Source organism: Punica granatum, chromosome 2, assembly GCF_007655135.1.
Source record: "Punica granatum isolate Tunisia-2019 chromosome 2, ASM765513v2, whole genome shotgun sequence".
Taxonomy (NCBI): domain Eukaryota; kingdom Viridiplantae; phylum Streptophyta; class Magnoliopsida; order Myrtales; family Lythraceae; genus Punica; species Punica granatum.
Window position 1 is genome coordinate 2354061 of NC_045128.1, and position 23807 is coordinate 2377867.

General features: G+C 40.8%; 3 protein-coding genes across 5 annotated transcripts; all 3 read right to left on the reverse strand.

The window, feature by feature from the left end:
• Positions 1 to 356: 356 nt before the first annotated feature.
• Positions 357 to 6221, reverse strand: LOC116195996 (zinc finger CCCH domain-containing protein 41). The gene is made up of 5 exons (XM_031525486.1): positions 5875 to 6221; positions 4083 to 4938; positions 2159 to 3367; positions 1304 to 1675; positions 357 to 1139 (listed from the first exon to the last, which is right to left on the reverse strand). The coding sequence occupies exons 2-5, from the start codon at positions 4812 to 4814 to the stop codon at positions 690 to 692; spliced, it is 2763 nt and encodes a 920-aa protein (XP_031381346.1). The 5' UTR covers positions 4815 to 4938; positions 5875 to 6221; the 3' UTR covers positions 357 to 689.
• Positions 6222 to 8348: 2127 nt separating this feature from the next.
• LOC116198128 (pentatricopeptide repeat-containing protein At5g40400) lies at positions 8349 to 11264 on the reverse strand. Its single transcript, XM_031528476.1, has one exon. It carries the CDS (start codon positions 10686 to 10688, stop codon positions 8811 to 8813), a length of 1878 nt encoding a protein of 625 aa, XP_031384336.1. The 5' UTR covers positions 10689 to 11264; the 3' UTR covers positions 8349 to 8810.
• Positions 11265 to 11390: 126 nt separating this feature from the next.
• Positions 11391 to 23156, reverse strand: LOC116198127 (protein RST1). Of its 3 annotated transcripts, none has more exons than XM_031528473.1 (25): positions 22700 to 23156; positions 22283 to 22567; positions 22100 to 22183; positions 21674 to 21950; positions 21084 to 21334; positions 20548 to 20719; positions 20226 to 20413; positions 20018 to 20118; positions 19298 to 19373; positions 18945 to 19076; positions 18769 to 18850; positions 18383 to 18455; positions 17821 to 17989; positions 17589 to 17719; positions 17402 to 17493; positions 17196 to 17299; positions 16715 to 16921; positions 16545 to 16622; positions 16058 to 16240; positions 14802 to 15692; positions 14173 to 14484; positions 13171 to 13827; positions 12498 to 12639; positions 12289 to 12407; positions 11391 to 11923 (listed from the first exon to the last, which is right to left on the reverse strand). In XM_031528473.1, exons 1-25 carry the CDS (start codon positions 23087 to 23089, stop codon positions 11558 to 11560), a joined length of 5562 nt encoding a protein of 1853 aa, XP_031384333.1. In that variant the 5' UTR covers positions 23090 to 23156; the 3' UTR covers positions 11391 to 11557. The 3 variants fall into 3 exon arrangements, with proteins under 3 accessions (XP_031384333.1, XP_031384335.1, XP_031384334.1); XM_031528475.1 differs by having other exon boundaries at positions 17196 to 17287; positions 22700 to 23155; XM_031528474.1 differs by having other exon boundaries at positions 14173 to 14481; positions 22700 to 23155.
• Between the last annotated feature and the right edge of the window lie 651 nt (positions 23157 to 23807).

Genomic DNA, 23807 nt, shown 5'->3' on the forward strand with positions numbered 1-23807 from the left:
CAAGGCAGTAATGTCACAAACTAAAGCTAAATGTAAGTTCATTTATATGAAAACCGATCACGGAAGTCGCGAGTTCCATGGTCTTTCTAGGGTCAATGAACCTTCCACATGCCAGCATGCGTCTTTGCTATTCCCCACAAGTCAGAATGAAGCCCTCATGACATCGTTACGTGATGCAAGGAAAATTACGAACAGAAAACCGACCTCAGTCAAAGCACCAGCCTCAACCTGATTAAGCATGAGCCGACTTTCGAGCCTGCAGTTTCTACCAATTGAGAGTTGCTCTGGCATGGTTCCAGAGATTCGAGAGAATGATCAATAATGATGAAGCAACTGCAATGGCATAGAACTAAACATATTTCCCAAAAACAGGGGAAGATCTTTCTCGACATTGCATTTAACTTTCCAGAGTTTCCTCATGTAGTCTCAACATTGAAAGCCAAAGAACAGCGTTCTGCCTGCTGAGTACCCGTAACTAATCAACAGAAAACTTGCCTACATAACAGTTGACAGAATCAGGATCGACATCAAAATTTGCCTATTACACGTCCCATTCTTCAATAAACAACACGAAGATGAAAATTCCAGGACCCTAGAGCAGGATTTCAGGAAAAAGAAATTCAAGTTTTAATATCTTATGATTTTGCTTTACTGTACAAAGTACCATCACGTTTTGCCTCTGGCCGAACTCAATCCACTTCTTCACCAGATGCTGACGTTGGCACAGATTGAGAAACTTCAGTTGGCTCGGCACGATCATCCGATTTCTCTCTTTCAGAATGCTCAAACTCCCCATTTACTGGTTCCTCTGAAGATGTCGGAGCTGCTTTGTCTACGGATTGTATATCAGAATCCAAGGGCTCCTTAGTAGCTGAGGAGGAATTTTCACTGCCCCCAGGATTAGTAGTGGCCTTCGCATGGGGGGTTGAAGCCAACCATACAAACTGCAGGTAGTGGCCTTCCCAGGATTTACAGTTGAGGAATGCCCTCTCAGCAGTTTGCCGGTCTCTGAAACCTACCCGAGCGCAGCAGCTCTTCACTGTCTCAGATCTGTTCGGATCGCCATGAGCTTCTGTATCTTCCAACTCCACAACAGTCAGATCACCATAGGATGAGAAGTGTTCTTTTAGGGCAGCAACCTAACAGGCAACATATTAACTCATTGATAAGTTTTCTTCAGGAGATTGTTCTCAATGCTCATTTTCGAAGTCGAGTATGCATGGGATGGAACAAAATGCATTTCCAAAATAGCTCTCTGAAAACTAGTATATGGCACAGAGAGAGGAGAGAGAGAGAGAATTACATTTGCTAAACCAGGGGGCAGTGGCGGAAGGATCCTAAATGTTGCAGGCCGGTTGTCCAATTTGTATCTGTTCGGGGAAAAAGGCATCGCCAGATGTGCTAAAGGACGAGAATGCCGCTTCAAGCTAGATTCCTGTGAACCCATGATCGAGTTTGCATCGGATTTACCAGGCACAATGTTGTCCGGCAACTTGGTTTTATTATCCATTTTGTCCTCGCATGAAGTAGCAATATTATCAGCATCAGAAGGCCTTGGAGTTGGAACAGCGGAATCAGATCGTGGAGTGGCTGCTTTGTTTGGGTCAGAAGCCAGTTCGACTTTCTGTCTCTTTGAAATTTGCTCGGCCACATCCTCATCCTTGACTCCAGTAGCCTGCATAGTTTTTGTGCATGAGATTGGCAACAGAGCGAACTAAAGAATTCTAAAGCTACCCAGACACACTATTGATAAGTTGCCTAATAAAACTTAAAAGATGCCATCCATCCATATAGGATCTTGACAATATCATCAATGTTCACTTCTGGAACTCAATGCAAAAAGCTCAGAAATTGGCATTGGGCAGCAAGGGTCGCTTTTATCTGCTACGTTGGTTTTTATTGTAATCCTTGAGCATAATAACCTCATCTGACTTAAGAAAATGCCCCTCATTTTCAGTAGAGTGCAGAATCAGGTGGTCCGGGGGGGGGGGGGGGGGGGGGGAGACATTTATCTTGCATGAAGAAAACATGCCTTCGTGACAAGTGTTGATATATTGTCAATCATCTTAAACCCTCTCAACGGACCTCCATTTTATCGAAAATGTTATCACAAGAAAACCGTTTAACAGGACAAACTAAAAATAAAACTAGGACAGACCTGTTTTGCAAGTTTATCCAACTGCCGCTTGAAGTCGCTCCGTTTCCGGTCCAGCATTTCTTGCTTCTTGCGAAGCTCTTCCTTCAATTGCTCCAACTCCAACTTCTTTTGCAAAGGAGATGGAACCTTTGGGCTACTAGCAGCAGGCAATTTAGATTGGTCGCCATGAGAAGCAGAAGTATCGCGTGATGGAACATCACCAGCCTTTGGAGCAGCAGGCTGGATATTGTCTTTCCCTCTACTGGGAATAGACAAAGCAGTTGGAATTGAACTAGAAGTTGCACCACGGGGAGTTGAAGATACACCAGCAACACCATTTATTCCATCATCCACTATACTATCACGATTAGCCCACCAAAGTTTGATGAAGCGATTACCCATCACAGCATCAGGTGCCTTTAGAGCAGCTTCTGCCTCCTCCCTCTTTGAGAACTGAACAAAAGCCCGTTCACTGTTTGTTGGAATGTAAATGTCAATAACCTTCCCGAATTTCTGAAAGTGAGCAAGAAGAGCATCCCTTCTATTGTTCTTTTGCGGAATGCCATTGACAAATAAAGTACGCAATGCCTTTTGAGTTGGCTTTCTCGTCAAGCGCATGGTATCACTTTGTGCCCTGGATGAATCTAGAGCTTTAGGGTCGGCATCCTCAGCCATAACCTTCTTTCCACGGTTGGAATTGCCTGGACCGTTGCCTAAAGCCTCCTGATTTCCTGCAACCTCATTTCGACCATTATCTGAAGTACCCATTCTCATTGAAGTTTTCCCTTTCGAACTTCCAATTCTTCCCCAGATAGATGAACTTGTGCTCTGCGAACCAACAGGAAGAGCAGTTCTGTCTTGCCTTTCAAAAGCAGCAGCTTCATTCATCTGGTTTTCGGAAGCATCACCATTAGACAAGGATACAGCTTCATCAACTGGGGACGAGCGTAGAGCAACGAGAGCAGATGATGTTTCTGGACCATTATTATTCCACAGCGGTTGATCAGGATCATAGAGATCAGCTCCAGCAGCATTAGCAGGCTCGGAATATGCTGATTTGAAAACCACATCGTCAGCCACTCCATGTTTACCATTTCTGCTGTGTGTTCCTTTGCTATTCAACATTGAAGTTGAGGCTGCACCAACAGAAGGAAGAGGTCCAGGAATGGCAGGTGCTCCCAGTATGGATCCACTTGAAAGTGATACAGGAAGGTTGAATTGTGATAGGCTCTGCAGATCAAAATGCACTAAGTGATTTTCCAAAATCCCCAAATAAACGATAAAGAAAAACAAGCATAGCTCAGGCAGAGCAATTGAGAGTGCAAGCATATCTAACATAATTATACACGACAAATGTGGTAAAACAAGCAATACTACTCATTTGTTTTGGCCGCAGAAGATGCAAAGAATCCCCGCAACATAAGCAAGCAAAGTTCCTAAAATACGATCCCAAATAAAATGGCATCCCTAATTAATCAGCAGGATGAGAACCTAAAGTACATTGTCTAAAAAAATATTTCCTCTTTTTACTAAAGAAGCAATAATAACACAAGACAAGTAAAGTCAAAATAATGGATCAGGTAGTTGACCCTGCATGCTTTGAGCTACTCCTGATAAGACTAAGCATGCTGAATGTGTCGTGAGAATTTCACAGGCGTTTTTCCAAAAAATAGAGGAGACGCTATTACAAGATTGACTATTCCTACGAAGAGGTTCTAGCATAAAGCAAAATCTATCACGGCAGAAGCAAATACATGAAAAGCCAAAATAAATTGTAGTGGATTATAAAAATTGGTTCTTATATATAATATGATAAAAACCACAAAGACAAAAAGAAACTATATGTCGGACAGGCTTAATTAACTTTATTTTCGCTCTGTCGCATTTTGTGCCATTTGCATACAGTACACAAATAAGCTCTTAATTGCATATCATATGAACATACCTGAACATCTTCAACAACTATGCGATTGATCCCATGCTCCATAGGGCACATGTCCCCTCTCAAACAAAATCCGCGCTCCTCAAAATCCCTACATCGCTGTCGAGGGATGCCCAGAGAAGAGCTAATCGCAGGTCTAAATGCACCCTGCAAACCAATGGAGTGTATGGCATCAATACCACCACTTGGAATTAACCCATAACCACCCCAGGATGCACCCTGAGCATTGGGAATGCTTGGCAGCCCCCTTTCTGGGAACAAGCCCGGGGGAATGGTTCCTCTTGGGACCATTTGAGAAGCGAGATCCAGAGATTTAAATCTATTATTGCGATGGTTCCAAGCACCAGAGTCCCTTCCTCTTCCCCTACCGACACCGACTTCTCCCAAATATGTTTGGTTTGCCCTATTTCTCTGGTTTGATTCGAAAGGTCTTTTTCCAAACTTCCCGGGGAAATGTTTCTCAGAAGGCGCAGAATTATTCCATGATTGACTAGTCTGAGATCCACTTTCCCTAAAAGCATGTCCATTTTCAAAAGATCTATTCTGCTTTCTATATGGCCTTGCAGAAATGTTTTCTACAGCATCTTTATCGGAAGACTGAGAACGTGTCTCTCGCCGACGATGCTTGTGGTTGCGATCGTCGTCGTCGTCATCACTAATTTCCTTTTCAGGATCGCTTGCGTAGTCAGACGCTGATAGATTTCCTGACTTTGGAGAAGAAATTTTCAGCACCATTGGATCTTGTCCAGTAGATGGAATGTCAAATATCTAGAGACTTTTCGCATCCAAACTCTAATAATGAAGATGTTGCAATAAATTAAATTTGATTCCCTTGAATAAGTTCACCACTCGTATGAACCTAGAAACATGAACAAGACATGGTAAGCAACAAATAAATGCTCTGATGGGGTAAAAAAATCTTCTTATAGAATATAAACAAGCTACAAGCAGTAACATGTAAAAGACATAGAAGAAAAGGATATGGTTTCCTTTCAGAAAAGCAGGAGAGAAAATGAGCTACATGTAATCACAATAGCGTGTCCCTTTCATCAGAAGTTATCCAAGAGAAAAAAAACATCCGGATCATATCTTTTAGTTGCATCGTCGGACAAAAACAGAGAATTTGACTCGTGCTCATTCGCGGAAGACGAAAAGCCTTGAAATGAGAATCCCATCCAATCCCCCAAACCCCCAGACACTTGGTAACTGATTAATGATAATCTAGGAGATTCTCCATGACGTTAGACAAGGTTCTAAAAGTTGCATGCTAACCTAGCCTTCGCCTCCAAAAGCACTTAATTTGATTAAGGAAAGGTGCAAGTGGAAAAATTCAAGTGGGCAAAACTATCATATGCCCATTAATAATTAGAAACAGTACAATCACGTCACAGGTGAATATCCAACATTTCTTGAATAATCTTGCAGCTCCTTCATTCTAATATTCCGAAGATACAACAACAACTGAGTTGAACTACTGGAACAATTATGGCTAGCCATGTGATGGGCAATACAGAGGAGTATCAGTCAATCGAACAATTAAGCTCAAAAGCAAGTGCATTGACGGACGGAATGCTTGAGATACATGAAATTAGTCAACCTAAACCACTCTGTCTAAGTTAATCAACAGTAATCGAGGATAACTAATGCAGCGGAATCGGGCAGACCCAGAGAAACCCAAGAACGATTGCTAAAACCTCACCAGATGCCCTAACTAGAACAGTCTAATAGAAAGATAACAGCCTAGGTTATGGGCGGAAATCAAGAGATAAGAGGAGCACGGTTACGGAAGCCTTACGGGATGTTGAAGAAGGATCGAGACCAAATGCGAATTGCAGCGCCCTACGGCCAAAGTCCGATGGCAGCTCGCCGGCGGATGAATGGCGGGGGAACAGTTATAAGCAGGGAGCCACGGAGGCGCTCGGTCGCGGGAATCCAGCGACGGAATCGAAAGGGGCGGCGGCTGATTGAGGGATTGCAGGGGAGGAGGTGAGGGTTAGAGAGAGAGGGAGAGAGGGAGGGAGGGAGAGGTTCGCTCCGTCTGTGGAGTTCTCTTCTGAGTTGTGGCTTTGGAGCTCTGAAAGAGAAGGAGAAGGAGGAGGAGAAGAAAGCAAGCAAAACCCTTTTTTTTTTTTTTTGGCAGAGAGAGAGAGAAGGGGGTGGAAGAAGGTCCAACCTAAAAAAATAAAATAAAATAAATAAATAAATAAAATTAAGAGATGAGGAGGATAATGGGATTATGGGACTTCCGCTCTTTGAAAGGAAAAACTCATTTTGATTTTTATTCCAATTTTATTCCAATGAATAACATTAAAAAGAATTAAATTATGCCCAAATAAGTAAAATTCCAATTGTTAGGGATAGAAAAGGCAATTCGTGGAGTACTTTCGAGTCTTCGACATTCTAGTCTTTGCACAATTGAATCGGAAGCCCCTATTGCGAGCGGTGCTTCATTGTCATAGATTTGATCGTAAGTCGAATCGGGATCGTTATATTTTTGTTTGAAAGGACAGGAATAGGTTGATATTGTCGCAGAAGAAAAACAAAAAAAAATTATTAATGGGGAAAAAAGTGCAATGAGGAGGTAGTTTTCTCATTTTCTAAGAAAAACGGAAAGGGAAGGAATATATAAAATTAATTTCAATGGAAATAAAAACAATTTTCCAAACACAGGAGAATGTTGTGATTAAATAATTGGAGCATGACCTTAAAGCTCTGTCGAGCTCATAAGAAATTGTTGCATGCAGCTCACAAGAAATCGTTGGATGAAGCAGCCGATATTCGATTTTTAAGTCGACAAACAGATAATTGCGATTGCTTGAATATGACATAAAATAAACATTTTTAAATATGCTTTTACACTTATTTTATTAAGATTTTCATTAGCCTATTTTCCATAATAATTAAAGTCGAGGAAAAAAATCAATTGACTAAACTCTCATGCCATGTTTGGTATGGAAAAATGAAAATGTCTTAGGATCGAACTAGATAATTACCCGCACTTCACCGCGAGTCTAAAAAATGCATCGAATGATTTGAAAATTTGTAAATGACATTAAATAATGGAGAACATAATGAAATTTTAAGGAAATAAAAATAATGTCATTTTATAAGTTTGTGAAAATAAATTAGCAATGAAACTAATTTTCATGATTGGATCTTCTTATGTGGGTAAAGAGAGAAAAAGCATTTTGCCCAAAAAAGAGAGAAATAAGTATTACCTATAAGTATAAGCCATAAAAAGATACAATAAATAAGTGACAATATTTTCGTGATGTTTTATTTGTTTGGGAGCGGTAAAGGTTTGCTTGCCATAAGTGAAAATATTTATCCACATAGAGATCAATCTAGACCAAAATTGGAGAAAATGACTATTTTTTTTCGAGATAAACGACTTGATCGGTTGATCATGAAATATCAATTACTTGTTGAACCCTGTAAATTGCATGAAAGTAGAACACTCCAAATTTAGAGTTGAAGAGTTCTATAAAACGTGAAAATTAGAAGAAAAGGAGAAATTAGATATTGGAGAGCGAGAAAGAACATTGCAAATATCGTATTTGTATAACTAGTTATTTCAATGCGAAATTTTTCTAGATGAAGTTGAGAAGAAAGCATTTTTCTAAAGATACTAGTCCGACCATAACGACTACATTATTTACATCGACTAGTTAATCGAATTATCCATTATCTTGTTTGGATTGGACTAAAAATAATTTGGAACAAAGAAGAATTTTAAGGAGATTGTATAAAAAAAAAAAAAAAAAAGAAACTGGCGAGGGGCTCCCCCTCGTCCCAAAGTCTATCTCCAATTCTTAATTTTTATTTTCTTTATCCTTAATTTTTTTTTCTCTTCCAAATTAATCAATCCACTCGAAAAAATATATTATAGTTGGAGTGTGGTACGAGCAAATTAGGCCATGCTAATGCTTGGGTATATTTTTTTATTACATATAAATATACAAATAAGAAAAAGAAAAAAAAAAAAAACAAAGAATTAATATATATATATATATATATATATATACATACATACAAAAAAAAGGCAATGAAAATGAAAATAAAAATAAAAGACGGAAAAACATGGAATTGACAAGTGGTAATTTGAACAACAGATTTAGATTATTAAAAGATCCTTGGATTATTTTGTGCACTCCTTCCCTTACCTTGCAATGGCCTTTGAATTAGAAACTAGAAAGATGCTTGGCATGAAGTAAGGACAAGCTTTAGGCAGCTCAACCAAAGGAAACATTGCTTAGAGCAGACCACACATAAAAAGCTTAAACGACTGTTTTCGATTTAGTTTACTTTGCCGGTAACTATTTCAGACCATATAGACCATTTTGTACAGCAATTATGTTTCATTCCGTTCCATTTTTTCCTGACCGAATATGATCTATTAGATCGAAGCGGAAGACAACTTCCAACCACAAATGCACCTTAGGGGCATTCTGAGACCGAACTCATATATACATGAAGGCGAGAACAACAATGGACCACAAGCCTCGATCCTATCAATGTCTTTGCTTGTTCAGAATGGCTGCGAGGTACTTAAAAACATTTCTCCGTGCAGCTTTGGTGCCGACTGCTCTCCATATTTCTTATAGCATCTCCTCTCGTATAGCCTGACATGGATCAAAATGAGTCGGGTCAAGAAAACATTACAAGCAGTCTGGGAGCTATGGTTCCTCTTAAGACAGTCTTAGAGATTGTTTCTGTCCTCTGTAAATTTCATCACTTGGAAAGCTTTTCCTTGTGCCGAGAAGTAGCTTTGCAGATCCCTTCGATAATGTACTTGCAAGATGACCTGTTCGGGGCAAAACCCATTTTCAGCAACCGTTCCTGCAGCTCCATCAGCCTCTTCACATCTCCTTCCTCAGAAACAACCTGAATCAATGCATTACAACATTCGGGATCAAGAACTCCAAATCTCACAGCAAACACGCTCAGTATAGATTCAGCTCTAACGACATTCTTTTCCTTGCAGTATCCGTGGACTAGTGCCCTGCATATTTCTTCATCAGGTAAAACTCCACGTGCATTCATTTCTTCCATCAGCGACTCACCCTCTTTGCTCCTTCCCATTCTAGTCAAGCTCCCGATGAGAGCTTTATATGACCCAAGATTGGGCACAATCCCCTTCCCAGCCATTTCAGCTTTTAAAATTAGCACCTCATCGGCAAAGCTGCTCTTGCAGAGAGACTCAATCAGTTTACTATAGATATGCACATTGGGAACATAACCTCCAACAGATATTCTTTTGAGGAAATTCTTGGCCGCAAATGGATGGTTGTCATCACAAAGCGCAACTATCAAATAATCATAGATATCCCTAGAGACCGAAACTCCGAACCGCTCAAGCTCCACGACCAAATTCAGGGCAGCAATCAACTTACCCTCTTTGCCATATCCTTCAATAAGCACCCGACAAGTGAAATAGTCGGGACAAATCCCACCCCTGATAATTTCGTGCAGCAGCAGCTTCGATTCCCTCATCTTCCCCTCCTTACAGTAAGTATATATCAGAGTGTTATAAGCCACAATATCGGGATCCAATCCGTTTTGAAGCATCCGATGGAAGAGCTTATGAGCCTCCCTAACCCTGCCAGCCCTGCAGAGCCCGTTAATCAATGCTGTGTGTGAGATCAAATCAGGAGCGACTCTCCGGACACACATTATTCTGTACAAATCAAAAGCATCCTCCAACCTTCCCTTTCTACAGTAACTATTTATCAGTGTATTATATGTCACTATGTCGGGATCGAATCCTTCTTCCTCCATCCTCTCCAAGAACTCGTTCACCTTATTGACATCCCCTTCTCGGCACAGAACATTCGTCAGGATGTTGAACGTGTGGGAGTTCGGGGAAACCCCGACCCTCCCCATGGTCCTATAAACTACCCAACACTGCTCGAGACAATTCATCTTCAGCAACTTATCGATCAGGAAATTGCAAGAAATCACGCTCGGGGCAAAACCCGACTCGGCAGTCTTCAGGAACGCCCTGAAGCCTTCCCTGACCAAACCCAATTTCACATAAGCCTTGATGAGGATGTCAAAAACAACCGGGTCCCAGTAACACTCCTTAGAAGACAGGACTAAAACCCGGAAAATGTCATCTTTCCGCGATTCGCTCCTACCCGATTTGATCAGCTCCGACAACAATGCCATAGCTTGTCCGAATTGTCTGGACCAGGAGAGTATATGAACTGTGAGACAGTAATTATAAACGCCGGGACCAACCCCCAAATCATTCTTGACCCAGTTGAAGAAATCGAGGGCCGAGGAGTAATCGGACTGGCACCGGAGCAATACCCGGGAGATCTCGCTGCTGCTCAGGTGGGGCAAGAGGGGGGATAGCTCAACTCGGAGGAGGGCAAGATCGTGCTTTGGCTGCTTGAGGGATGAGCAGATGAGGTCGACCAACTGAGTGGGGTTCTGGGTCGGAGGCAGGAGGTGGTACAGTGGATTCCGGTGAGAGCTTGGAAGGGTTTGGAGGGAAGAAGGAGAGGAGGACGGAGGTGAGATCGATGTGGAGAAGTAGGCGCGGAAAGGCGGGGATTTGAAGGATATGAGGATTCTGTTGACCGGAGAAAGAGAGGTCCGTTTCATTAGAGGGAGAGGGAAGAGCTGCGAAGAAGAAGCAGCGACGAGCAGTCTGACGCTTCCGTGGCGGTCAGTTCAGTGCTTTTGGTTCGGTCTCACTGTGCTGTGCATAATTATCAAAAGGTCCCTCATACTTTTTGATAATCTACAAAATGGTCCATTTCCAGGAAACCAAACCTAGGAGGAGCTCAACACTTAAAAGGGTCCCCGGTCGGAATCCTTCCCTGGAACGACGGTGAAGATAAGTCACTGACGTTGGAAAAGGTCACCGGATCAAATTCCCAGTGGCCATATCAGAAGGGATTTGATTAAAGGAGCCAATCGGCTCATCCTAGAGGAACTTGAACTGTTCCCCGAGAAGCTCTACCCTTTGTTTTCCGTATAAGAGGACGAGCCGGGGCCACCTAGAGACGGAGCTCAACTTCGTGCTGCTGTGGGTCGTCTCGATCTCAAGTCAACCACGAGTCCGAGCTCAACTTTGCCCGGGGTGCATCAAGATTAATCGAGGTTGCAGTCTGACTTGCCCGAGGTTAACCCCGATGTCCAACTCTTTGACCCCGCCTATGCACATTACCCTTGTCTGATCTGACTTAGCCACTTTAGCTCGGATGGACCGTTAACGAGCAGAGGGTATGACACGATTATGATTTGGGGCATTTCTAGAACAAGAAGAAAAATTAGGAACTTGCTCTTAGTTGCACATAATTATGGAAAATTAAACCGGCAATTCACTGGATGAAACCGACATCGAAGGAGACAAGGAAAGATCGACCAGAAAATGATTACAGGTTACATTACATTCAACATACACGTCTACTCTACAAACAGAGAAAGGAAGATAAGATGGATTCCTCGTTCTCGTAGAGGGCCGGAATCTAAGGAGAGGAAGTAATCGCAATGTCAGCAAGCCTAATCTGCTTCTCTAGGGGCAAATACTTCTTCAAGCAGACGCAGGTGCCGTGCATTACATGGAGTAGAGAAAGAGCCAAACCACACTCACTCGGGTCGATCTCTTGATCCCCTGGAACCTCTTCCCTTGTGCCCGTGAGCCAGCAGTGCAGTCGTTCTGTGGATGCCCAGAGAGTGGAAGTGAGACGTTCCGCAATGGATTCCCAAGCCGGGACTGCTAGGAGGGAGGCAAGGGTGACGGGCAGATCACTCAACACACTGACCCTGTCCAGTATCAGAAGCGGCATGTACTTGGAAAAGCTACCTGATAGCAGGCCAACGAAGAGAATTGCCTGCCCCAATATCAACTCCTCAGTATCAGAAAATCATGAACAGCTACTGCATTATGATTTGAACATGAACAGTTACCGGGAAAAGATTCAACAGACACCATTCCTCTTGACAATCAAATGAACTACTACTGCATTATGATTTGAACATCAGGGTTCGGCAGTATGACTACGAGAGAGATTCGTATGTGGATTTTCAAGAATATTCCTAAAGATCATGTTGTTCAAATGATGCATATTTAATTTCATCATGGCAAGTATCTGCCAGGTTGAATATATTAGCTAGACACGCTTCTGAAACTCAGGACCATACCGACTATCACATATACTTTGTAAAACCTCGTTTTGAAATTTAGCAGTTTGCCTACCGTGGAGGGGTAACTAGAGACACAGCTAATCTCGACCGCATCAACAAGCCATTGCCTTTTAACACTTCCTTCGGCATGTTGCAAAGCAGCCACTACTTCAGTAAGCACATTCCAGATAACTGCATAAGAATGTAATATAACAAATTAGCTTCAGGAGTTCTCATATTCAAGAAGCTCCGCGAATGATTCTAAAGAGAGAGGAAGCTGACCATCTGATTGCATGTTGAGTATTAAAGCCTTCAGTCTCCCTAGTTCAGCCATTTGGATTGAGCCTGCTTTAACTAACCGTACCTTAAGTTTAAACTTTTTGAGAAACTCTCGTATTTGACCCTCTCCGAGGACTGAATCAACCTGCAAAGCAGAACAATTTTAGCCCACAATCATAAAAGCTTGTGAAAACTCTACTTCATATGCTTTATCAGCGCAGCTTGTAAATATTAGAAGGATCAGTCGCTTGATGTGGTATCAAAGTGCAAGTTCTGGTTTTGGGTCTTCCTAGCTGAACATTCCTCTTTAGATTCTCTTTTCTGTTCCTCGTAATTTTAGTTTCAAATCTGCTAACACATTTTAAGCCCAGCTGCATGTGACAGAGAGATAACTATGTTTACGTGCATTGCCAGCACATGTCCCACTAAGCTTGAAAAAGCATACGGAGAACTCTTGCACCTAACAGCCTCATGGGCTCTATGCAATGAATACTGGGTATGCTACTGAAATATATAGCATGTGTTTCAACTGAAAGGAAGAATTTCAGCAAATTCTTCTGGGATTGGTCAACCAGCCCAGAGAAACCTTCAATTATATCAGAAGATTTAAGTTTCAATAGCAGTTCAATGCAATAATTTTCTGAAAAACATAACCCAGGCGAGTCTGTAATATTACCTGCAGAAACTTCAACAACCAACCGAGTGGAGCCTTCTCCAAGCATCTTACGGCCTCTGACCACTCTTCTTCCAAATGGACCCGATCAGCTTCTGTGATTACTTCAGACACATAAGCAGGCAACAAAGAGACAAGCACCTCAACACAGCTTTTAATACCCGATCCATACTGGAAGAAATCCATAGAAGTTTCCTGCAAACACTGATGGAGACCTTTCAAGCAAGAAATACGTAACAGTTGTTGGTGGTTAGTGATCGGGTCTTCATGCTTGGTAAGAGGTGAAAAGAAGTCAACAACATCTCTGAGCAACTTCTCAATCCTTGACCCAGAGAACATTTTCACCAAGTCAGCAAGATGGAGGAGCAAGCAGGACTGTAATCTGGCTTCAAGTGTCCTGAACCGAGACAGGTCGGAGAGCTCGTCTAGTAAAGTTAAAAGCTGATCGAAATGGGATGCCTGAGCTATCGAGAAGAGTAGGCATTCCTCCCTTAAAGTCCCACTCTCAGGAGCCAAAGAGGGCAAACCATCCCCGGCTTCAGCCTCGTACCTCATGTAGCGCCTTACAACTGCTCCCCAATCCAAGTTTGGTAATCTTGGAGCTTCTGAAAGGCACTTCATGACAGATCTTAGAGTTTTTAAATTCGCACAAGGACCCCCCTGGAGTAAAGAAAATTGAAATACAGAGATTAAGATTCATATAAATTACTCTAAAAACAATAAGATATATTAAAAAAAAATTGACAAGAAATAAACCCAGATAACTTTTTTGGTCTAGCAAGCGGAAAAAATTGCAGAGTCTAAATAAATAAGAAAATTATTTTTACTATCACATTAATATAAAAATTATATATTTCTGATGGCTTGGACAGGCACGAGTCTACAATTCATTTTGAGTGGGTGGGCTCGAAAGAAGAAGAAGCCCAACCCAGGCCTGGGAAAAAGGGTCCAGGTCTCGGTTCAGCTGCAATCAGGTCTATAAACAAACTTAAAAGAAAAAATCACCTGGGGAGCTGCAGCTGTATGATCAAGATTGATTAACCACAAAGACAGCTTCATGACAACACTATCATTGGAAAATGTCTGAGAAGCGGCCCGGGAGCTAGAATTCTCGTGCAGATTATAACCTTGACTGTTTAGCACTTCCTTGGACCATAAACTGTGTCGAAGTAGTGAAAGTGCCCATGCAGCATAATGTTGCAGTTGACGGTCCTCAGAGTTTTGTGCTACTAGAAATATCTCTTGCAGCATTGATGTTAACGGTACCTCGCAAACAGGGCTTGAATGAAGAGGACCCATAATATGAGAAGATTCCTGCTGAAGATATATGAAAGATTAGCAACACAAAGATAAACAATGCCCTTGGGCAGCCGTTAAGGAGTAATAATTTGCATTCAAGGTGGTTTATCCTGATAATGTAAGCTTTCAGAATATTTGATATGCACAGTTAAAGAAAACAGATGCATTGGGACAACAGTTCCAAAAAACCACATTTACAGGAACAAACAACAAATTGCAGTATAAAATAATCCTCCTTAAGCAGCAAATCATGGGACCTCGTCAGCTTACAGTACATAGAATACACAAGAAAAAATGGTTTTAAAATTACTCTCTTGAGGCAAAGGCAAAACTACCTTCTGCATGCTGGTATGCACCGAGGAAGTTAAAGGATGAGTATGAAACAAAATGCCCAAGTCTGCTCCCAACGAACTAACGACTCCGAGCATCCCTCCAAAATGAACAATCGGAGGGTTATCTATAGAATAGCATTTCCTGAACAATTCTAGTAAACCCATTACTACTTCGACTTCGATAGAGTGCACGCCCTCATTTAGAATGCAGCCAAGGAGAGTCCCTGCTGAAGCACAAGAAGCAACCAAGAAGCTTTCATGAAAAAACCCCAACTTCTTCACAGATACTAACACAGAAAGTAGCTCCCTGTAGCCATGAAACAGACGATCAAGTTCCCTATTCTCCATCAGTTCGACTCGATGACAGAAAGCCACTACAAGAGGAAGTGCAAGAGAAGCGCCTACTGATAACAGTATTTCAAGTTTCTCACTGCAGGAGCCCAAGCTCTGAACTGAAGGATTCACATGTGGAACCCAAGAAAAAATTAACTCCTTTATCTTGAGAACAACATCAAGTTCTCCACCTCTGTAGGCTGCTCCTATAGAATTTCCCAGACCAAATACAAGTCCAGCGAGGCCCCAAACATCTTTCTCCATTACATCATGGTCATTCACCAACTCGAGGTCTACATTGGCGTCTCTTGCATATATGCCCTTCGGCAAATATTCAGAAAGACTATGAAGAATTTCAGATGATGATTCCGTAGATTGACAGATGATTATAGAGAGAGATCTGATAATCTTTCCCAGTAATTCAATTTCTTGCATCTTGAAATCTTCTTCGTCGATGTCTGAGGCGTCACCTTTAACCCGTGTTAGGAGATCTTGACATATGAAACCCAAACCGATCCCACAAGCTCCCTTGACGAGGGTGCTTTTACTGCCACACAAAACCTAAAACAACGAATATCAGAAACAGAGCTACTGGACTAGGATACTCCTTTTGGAATAACACGCAAAATCATACACACAATTCAGTTCAACTGATTTCTGTCATTACTTGGAATTTCGAATCAACTACTAACAAAAATTGATCTACAAATACTAGGTAGCACTAAATTGAATGTGATTTGCCCAGAACTCAATTTTTGGCCGAAAAATTCAATAGAACTGAAACAGATATTCCATACAAGAATTTGTTCCAGAACAAGCCAAGATCATTTCCTCCTTCACGTTGCACTCTTATTTTAATAAATTGCAAATAATTGCCTACAAATATGAAAACAGACAGAGGACTATCAAACAGAAAATTTGCACACCTCAATAAGCCTTGTGCTGTTCTGAAACTTTTTTTTATGGTCTGTAACATGTAAACAACTCGCAATTAATCCAAGAGATATTGCAGCAGACCATTGGCGATGTTCATGTTCAAACTGGGATAACCAATTCAGAAGAAACTCTGATGCAGCTGATTTAACTGTGTGGGCTGATGGAGGCACGACCTACCAATTGTGAAGAGCATAAAATTAAGAAGCTGGAAAAACCAGCAACATGACAATGCAATGATAATTGTTTCGAAGACCTAGCAGGATAAATAATTGGTGATATGATTCTTGCTGAACTACCAACTGCTTATCACATGAATCCAACCAATATAAAACAGACTATTTCCCTCGGCATATTAGCTTCCCATCCTGACTCTGAATTATTGAACGAAGCATCATTTTATGTCCTACAGCTTTTTCTCAAATAAACTAATAATCTATTTCTACGTAACCTTATGTCCCAGCAGTAATAAAGCCTTACCACACAAAGTGCACCTATGGCGAGTGCAATATTCTCACTGGTTCGAGGAATCGAGTCCTCTGCAATTCTAGTAATTCTCTACACAACCACAATACAGACAACAAAATAAGGTTAGGAAGATATTCTTCCTATACTGTCGCAGACAAAGAAAGAGAGTGATGCGCATGCACCTTTAAAATATCATTGGCTGCTTTAGATGCATTATCCGAAACACTGGTTGACCCTTTACTGCCAGAGGACAGCGTCTTAGCCCTGATCCAACGTTGCATGAAGGATTTCCAAGATTGCAAAGAGACTAGTGCGAGAAAACTATTTCTTGAGAGCTGAAGGGACGTGGCAATATCTACCAATGCATTCTCATAGCCGGCATCTACATCCTGAGACCCACCAAAAACTGGGAGGTGTTAAATAATATTTTAAACTACCACATCTTCCTCTGAGCTTAAACATTTTAAAATCCGGTTACTCAACATAGAAGGTCAAAGGTTCTTACAAAGATTCCTGGTAACCCTATATTATGTCAGGTTATATTCTCTGTTAATCTAATTCAGTGTAAAACAATGATTGCACAATTTTACAGTCCTTTTGTTGTTTAACGCAAACCCCCCTGAACTGTAGGGAAAAGAACTATGACAGTAATGATCATCTTACGGGTGATGCTTGCTTGCTCTTCACGAGTTTAGGACTGAAAGAAAGGCATAAAATAGCCGCTCCTGGTAGTTCCATTGCATGTGTGCCTTTTCCTGTGAAATATGCTAGGAAGCTTTCAATTCTGTTTTTATCCAAACCCTCAACTTCTTTCAGAGAAAGACTAAGGAAAACTACAGGTAGAATTAAAAGCCACAGACTTGTCATACCTGAAGAAAGTAAAACCTGAGGAAATACATCCAAGAGCTTCTCGATCTTGTTGGTGGCAACTCTTTTCTCTTTTGTAAATCTCCGGCGGTTCCTATTTATTGGCATGGCCATAACCAAAATTAACTTCATCTTGATACGTTTCTACATCCTGCTTATGAAGTGTCAAATGTAAGAACTTTTATTTACATGTGCTCATGTGCAATGATCTTCATCTGAAACCGCTCCATAGAACAAAGCACAGCATCATCAGTCTCTGAGAAATGCAATATGGTGATCCTTTCCTTGAAATCTGAGATGGTTTTCTCAAGATACGATATCTGAATAACATTAAAAGAGATACTCAGAAACAAAAGGAAAGAGCACGGGCAGCAGTACATATGACAGACCATCTGCATTTATGATTAAAGCATAAACTTACTTCATAATGATTTAAGGCATCAAAAGCTGACACCCTTGCCTTCAACCATTTTGACATTCCTTGTGGGTGCATGGAGGCACCAATACCCCATAAGATTTGTGTGACATTCCTTGAAGTTTCAGGATAAGCCTCAGCATCCATTGCACCCCATCTGAGAAGAAGGCACATGCTATATATACAAACATATCAAAGTAAATTAGTTAGCATTAGAAACAAAAATCAGTTGAAGAAGCAGTCGTGTTCAATAGTGTATTCATTCGAGCATAAACAACTAAAACAGTATTTCTCAAGTAAAATCATGAATCTAGGTCTCAACCACTATTGAATTATAAGATCGGCATCTTTCATTCATTAGTATCTAAAAGGAAAGACCTGGATACTCTTTTGCAAAAATATTGAAATACAAAAGATGATGGTCATATTACATAAGTAAGAGAACGTTTTGATCCCATTAAACTCCACACACTATGAAAGACTATTGAGCGAAATCCTTTTTAAACCCTTTTTTTTTCATGTTTGCTAATATAAGTTAACGATAATATTGTCTTAACTATGCTTATACCTGTGAGCAAGTATTGGGTCCTCAGAGTAGTTTAGCACATGCTTTGCGATGACATCCCATGCAGTGTAGAAGTCTGTTCAAATCATTAGCAGGGCTAATTTAAGATTTTTTTTTTCCTCCAAGCAAAAAATAAGATTAACGCTCAAGCAGGAAAATTGAAATACTCCTGATTAGCTCAAATCACATACTTCATTGACCAATCCATTAGAGAAAAGAAAAGAGAAAACAATTTAATAATCTCCGTCACATGTTGCACATATATAGTGTGAAGATTTCTAGAATACTCCCTGCAAGAGTTACTAATAGAGAAAAACATCTGAGCAAGACAAGAGAAGACCTTTTATCTAGAAACAAAAGGAACAAGAAGTCTGTCAAGTGATCATTACCAAGTACGTCAGCTTCACAGAGATGGGCAAGGCTTTGAAAACCAAGAGCCTGAACCAGAGGGTCTCGACTCTCAATACAGGCCTGTTAATTTCAAACAAGTGAAAGGCCTGAAAATCATATCCAACTGTCAAAGATGAAAATAAGGAGGGTGGGGGAAATCAGCAGAAGAACTTACTGAAATAGAAAGGATAAGATCTACTCCCCTATCAGGGTTTTTTCTGCAGACATCACGAATGGAAGCAGCCATGCTCAAGCAGATATTTCTCTCACACATGAACTCAGCAAAGCGATTTGGAAGTAGTACTCCCTATATAATTGGGCCGGAAAAAAAAGATTATACTTGTGAATTTTCATTCATTCCATAATACTACCTATAGTTTCTGAAACTGGAAGGCTGTTATGATCTTCTCAAAAAACTTTAGGGTGATGCATCACCTCACCATGATTAATAAGCAGCTCAGATTTCACCAGAAGAGAGAAGTTGAAGAAACACAGAATATTATGGTATAATAGATGTAAAGCTCTTACTTGCAAACTCCCAAAAGCACGGTCATTGATCTCCCAGGTTTGACAAAGCAAACGTGCTGCCATTGCATATAAAACTCTGATTGTGTTTAAAAGGAAAAAGAAAATTATTATTCCTCTTCAAGTGATAGAATTAAAGAGCAAAAAATGAAAAAAAAAAAAAAAAAAAAAAAAAAAAAAAAACTCACACACACACACACAGTATAAATTTGAAGTCTATTGGAACAATATGACCAGACTTCCAACCCAAGAAATGATAAAACAGTAGCATCGGTCGCTAGTACGAGTAACCAACAGGAAACCACTCATTGGAACCATCGGACATGCATATACACATGAAGAACATCCTAATTACCTCGGATTCCTATGGACAAAAAGATCCACAGGTAACTGGGAAAATAAAATGGACAGATACTCCAACAAAATCAAGGCCTAACAGGCTTGAAATGGGCAATTCCCCAACCCAAGATACTCATACAAAGAAGCTTAGGATTTTCACAGAAAGCACGCATGTTTTACACGATTAACAGTGCAACAGCTAAAGTGGTATTCATGCAAAAAGTGAAAAAAGTAATTCTCTGACTACTAAGCAAAATTACCAACTGTGTCTGCTATTATGATGGACAAGTGTGCTGAGGACATGCTAGAATCTAGGAATTTCACCAAACAAAAACCAATGCAAGAGAATATTTCAAGAGGAAAACCCCAAGGCAGAAGTCATACGTATTTGCACCCCTTTGAAGCAAGGGCAATATAGTTTGGATGATCAGTGGGACCATGGAGGAATGGGAAGCAAGTGATGGGAGCATGCGCAAAACATTTAGCTGCAAGAGATATCGAACTACCAAATGTGACAGATTAAAGAAGAAAGAGAAACAAACCCAAGCTGCACCGTCAGAACATCATCTGAAAGTTCAAGGACATAACTCACCGTTAAATCTCCAGAAGCATCACTTTTGCATGCAGAAATGTTGCTGAAGAAAAGAGTCGCTAGGAGCAAGGGAACACCCACTTTTGGATTCATAATACCCATAGAGGCCAAAACATCCATGGCAGAAGTCCCCAGAGACGGATGTACGACCAGAAGGCCAGCAATTGAGCAGACCAAAAATGACATTTCTACAAGGGAAGTTTAACCAATTATTTGCATGATAACTCCAAAAGTTATACTTCATATAGTCAGCCCCAACCAGGGTGCTCCACATCCCAAAAAAAAATTCAACCAAATGCAGAATCTTTAAAATGGACCCTACCAGTTACAAACATGTCTTGAGCTTTTGTTATAGGTAGAGAGGACTTTCTTCTGTGAACAATCCACCAAGCATATTCCCTTAATTTGGGAGCCCAAGGCCCTTTAACCCCATATTCTGTTGGCTCCACTGATGAGAAAGTATCGATAAAAAATCTAGACGATTGGAAACGATCCTGAATGCAAAACAAGAAATATCTATGAGGCACCTCAAGAAATACTTTTAGTAGTATTTATTTACTACTATTTGCTATTAGTTTTTGCTCAGGAGAGAGATAAATTGTGTACTTGATGGTATGCTATAGTCTGGATCACAGACAAAATGTATGAGAAATTTCAAGGAAACGACATGCATAAAGGTGAGCTGGCCACTCAAAAAAGTAAAAAAAGGACAGAGTTCTAAACCTAGATGCAGAGAAAACAACAATTCTGTTTTAACATATAGGCCCGTGTAATCTTAAATTTTAGTGCCGGAAAACAGAAAGTAGGGGGAAAAATCGATTACAATAACTTATGATAGAAATAGATTGAAAGGGAAACCTGAAACCATAAATGTTGCAAAAGCCTATACACAATCTTTCCCGGGCTGCTGACTGACGGAAATTCCTCCACTAAGGCAACGTCACTCCTCGATGTTACCATCAATTTTCCTATGATCTTTTCTAACATGACAATCAATTCACCTGCTGCTGCTTTAATGCATGTAGAAGGCCACGACATAAGGTTGATGGCAGGAAATAGGAGCAAGAGCTCTTCGCATAGAACAGGTGTAGCATTACCAACCAAGTGTTCTGCAGAGGCATGCAAAGACAACACATATTATAAGCAGCATAAAATGAAGGGGAAAAAAAATTTCAAGGTAAAAGCTCACGGGCAGAAAAGAAGTCTGATAGATCTAAGCCAACTGAACAAATCGATGTTCGTTTAAAGCCTTTCTGAGTTCTTTTGGGAATGTTTTATGACAACATAAGGATTAGACAGCCCCCAGTATGCTATGTTTCTATCAGTGTAGGACTAGAATGAGAGTTCAGATTGGATGTAACTGATTTTTGAACAAGTGAGACTTATATTGCCTAGCCAAGGAAACAATAAGCAGGGCAGTAGGGAAAGAAAAGCCAAAGCAAGCATACCAGTATCACACTTCCATTTCAGAAGATGGAGCAGAAGCTTCAGCATTGACATTTGCTCATGTTCAAGCTCTGATTGAATAAGAATAACAAATAGGGATAAAGTCACTGACGATACTTCAGGTAGATAGCCCAATCCAAGATCTTTCTGGAGAACCAGTATCCGATTTGAGAACTCTATGATGGGCCCAATCCAACCGGAATTTTCAAGAGGAGATGTGTTTAATAAGAGAACAGTCTCCAAAAGCTCCACACCACATAGTTGAGTCTCCACAGTGCGCTGTTAAATATAAAGAAGAGACAAAGCACAATAAACAAATTTGGTTTCTAAAAGAGCTTGGAAACGCCAAATATAAGGCTCAACTACATTCACAACTCAAAGAGTAAGGCATTCAAAACGGAAAAAGAAGTAGCATTCTATTAACATACTGATTGCATTCCAACGGAATGTTTCAAGACTACTGCATATGCATTCACCACATGTTCCACGACATGCATTAAGTTCCCCAAATCCTGAAAAGGTATAAACAGTTGACATTAAGGTTAACTTGAATCTAAAAGGGATGTCAAAGAAGAAACCAACCGGGAAACCTTGCAGAAAATTAAACTTACATCCATATTCTCAAGAGGGTGATACTTAATACATCCCATTAAGAGCTTAAATATCGGAATCGACTCATGAGGCAATGAACAGCAAATTGATGCCATTGACGTTAATAAGTGCCTAACAAATGAAGCTGCAGAAAAATCCGAGAAGGGCATTCTCAAAACTGAGAAACTGAGAAACGGCCTCAAGAACTCGCATACTTTTGACATATCTTCTTGCTTGTTCTGAAACATAAAGAGCAGCACTTGCTGCACGAGCTCATCTCTAACCTCGGCGCGGCACAAAAGAACCTGCTCCCAATTAAGGCATGAAGCATTAAAGCAAAAATTCTTAATCCATACTTCAATGCAATGATTCCAAGCTGTGCACATGGGTTAGTATACAGCCAAACAAAGCCTAAGGAAGTTCTAAGCGCCTCGGACCTTAACAAACGGGTGGCTCTCGGCATTTAAACTCCACGAGCCGCCGCTCCTCTGGAAGCCCAACCGTACCAAGAACCCGATCCCCTTCACAAACAAGCCGGCGAGCTTCGGGTCGGATCCTTCGAGGGATGACTGCAGCTCCATCAACCCGCGGGGGTGCTCCATCTTCGAGTCTGCGACGAGGCGGCATAGCTCCCGGACGGACTGATCAGCGACGGCGGGGGAGGTGGAGTGGAGGCAGAACGCAATGGCCTCCCTTCCGGGATCGGAGTCCGGGCCGAGGTAGCTTGGGGCTGACCGAAGCTTGGAGAAGACAGAGACGACTGCGAATTTCTGGAGGGAGGGCTGTGGGGCACGAGTTTTCTCGAGCAGAGGAGTGTAGGACTCCATTGATGCGCGGAGAGGAAGAAGGAGAAGAGCTCAGGACGGGAAACATGGAGGGGAAGAGGGGCAAAACAGTCAAACTGCTGTCGTTTCTTTTTGTCTTTGCAAAATGGAAAATTATTCAGCTGCCTCTAAAGTATGCGGGCAGGGATCGTTGACCCCCTAAACTTTAATATTAATGCAATTTAGCCCCCAACTTATTATCGAAGAGCTGATGTCAAGGGGGACTGTCCAAAAACGATAATATCTTTATCCATATTACTATATCGATATCTATCTATATATAAAAGCAAGAACATGATTGGTCTACTCAAACGGTTTTAGATCGTTTGATTGTTGAATGGAATTTTTTCTGATTTTTGTATTTTTTTAAATTTTTATATATCAATTTTTAATAAAATATACTTTTAAAAATTTTAAAAGATATTTATCGATAGAAATAAAAATAATTCATAATAAATTAAACTTGTATTTTTACGCATCAACGACTGTAAGTATCATGTTGAAATTTCTATTGTCATATCAAAATATTTAAGAGTTAATATCAAATTAATATCTACGAGGGATAATTTTAGAGGAATAGCCTTTTTAAGAAATCGGTTATCATTATCGAATATCCAAGTGGGCTCGAATTGGGGTGGGGATCTCGACCAGGTCCAGGTTAAGTCTTGTGAGTTATGATATTAGAACCCGATATACCCATTTACATATAAGACTTTCTTCC

Bases quoted from the DNA above. Each gene is read 5' to 3' on its own strand.
- LOC116195996 (XM_031525486.1), bottom strand. From the start codon at position 4,814: ATGGTGCTGAAAATTTCTTCTCCAAAGTCAGGAAATCTATCAGCGTCT. The intron at 3,368-4,082 runs GTATGTTCATAT...TTTGATCTGCAG, and splicing joins TAGTTGTTGAAGATGTTCAG to AGCCTATCACAATTCAACCT. The intron at 1,676-2,158 runs GTCTGTCCTAGT...AAAACTATGCAG, and splicing joins TGGATAAACTTGCAAAACAG to GCTACTGGAGTCAAGGATGA.
- LOC116198128 (XM_031528476.1), bottom strand. From the start codon at position 10,688: ATGAAACGGACCTCTCTTTCTCCGGTCAACAGAATCCTCATATCCTTC.
- LOC116198127 (XM_031528473.1), bottom strand. From the start codon at position 23,089: ATGGAGTCCTACACTCCTCTGCTCGAGAAAACTCGTGCCCCACAGCCC. The intron at 18,456-18,768 runs GTAATGATCACT...TGATTTGAACAG, and splicing joins CTGTGAAGCTGACGTACTTG to ACTTCTACACTGCATGGGAT. The intron at 16,241-16,544 runs GTAAGGCTTTAT...CACAATTGGTAG, and splicing joins CCATAGGTGCACTTTGTGTG to GTCGTGCCTCCATCAGCCCA.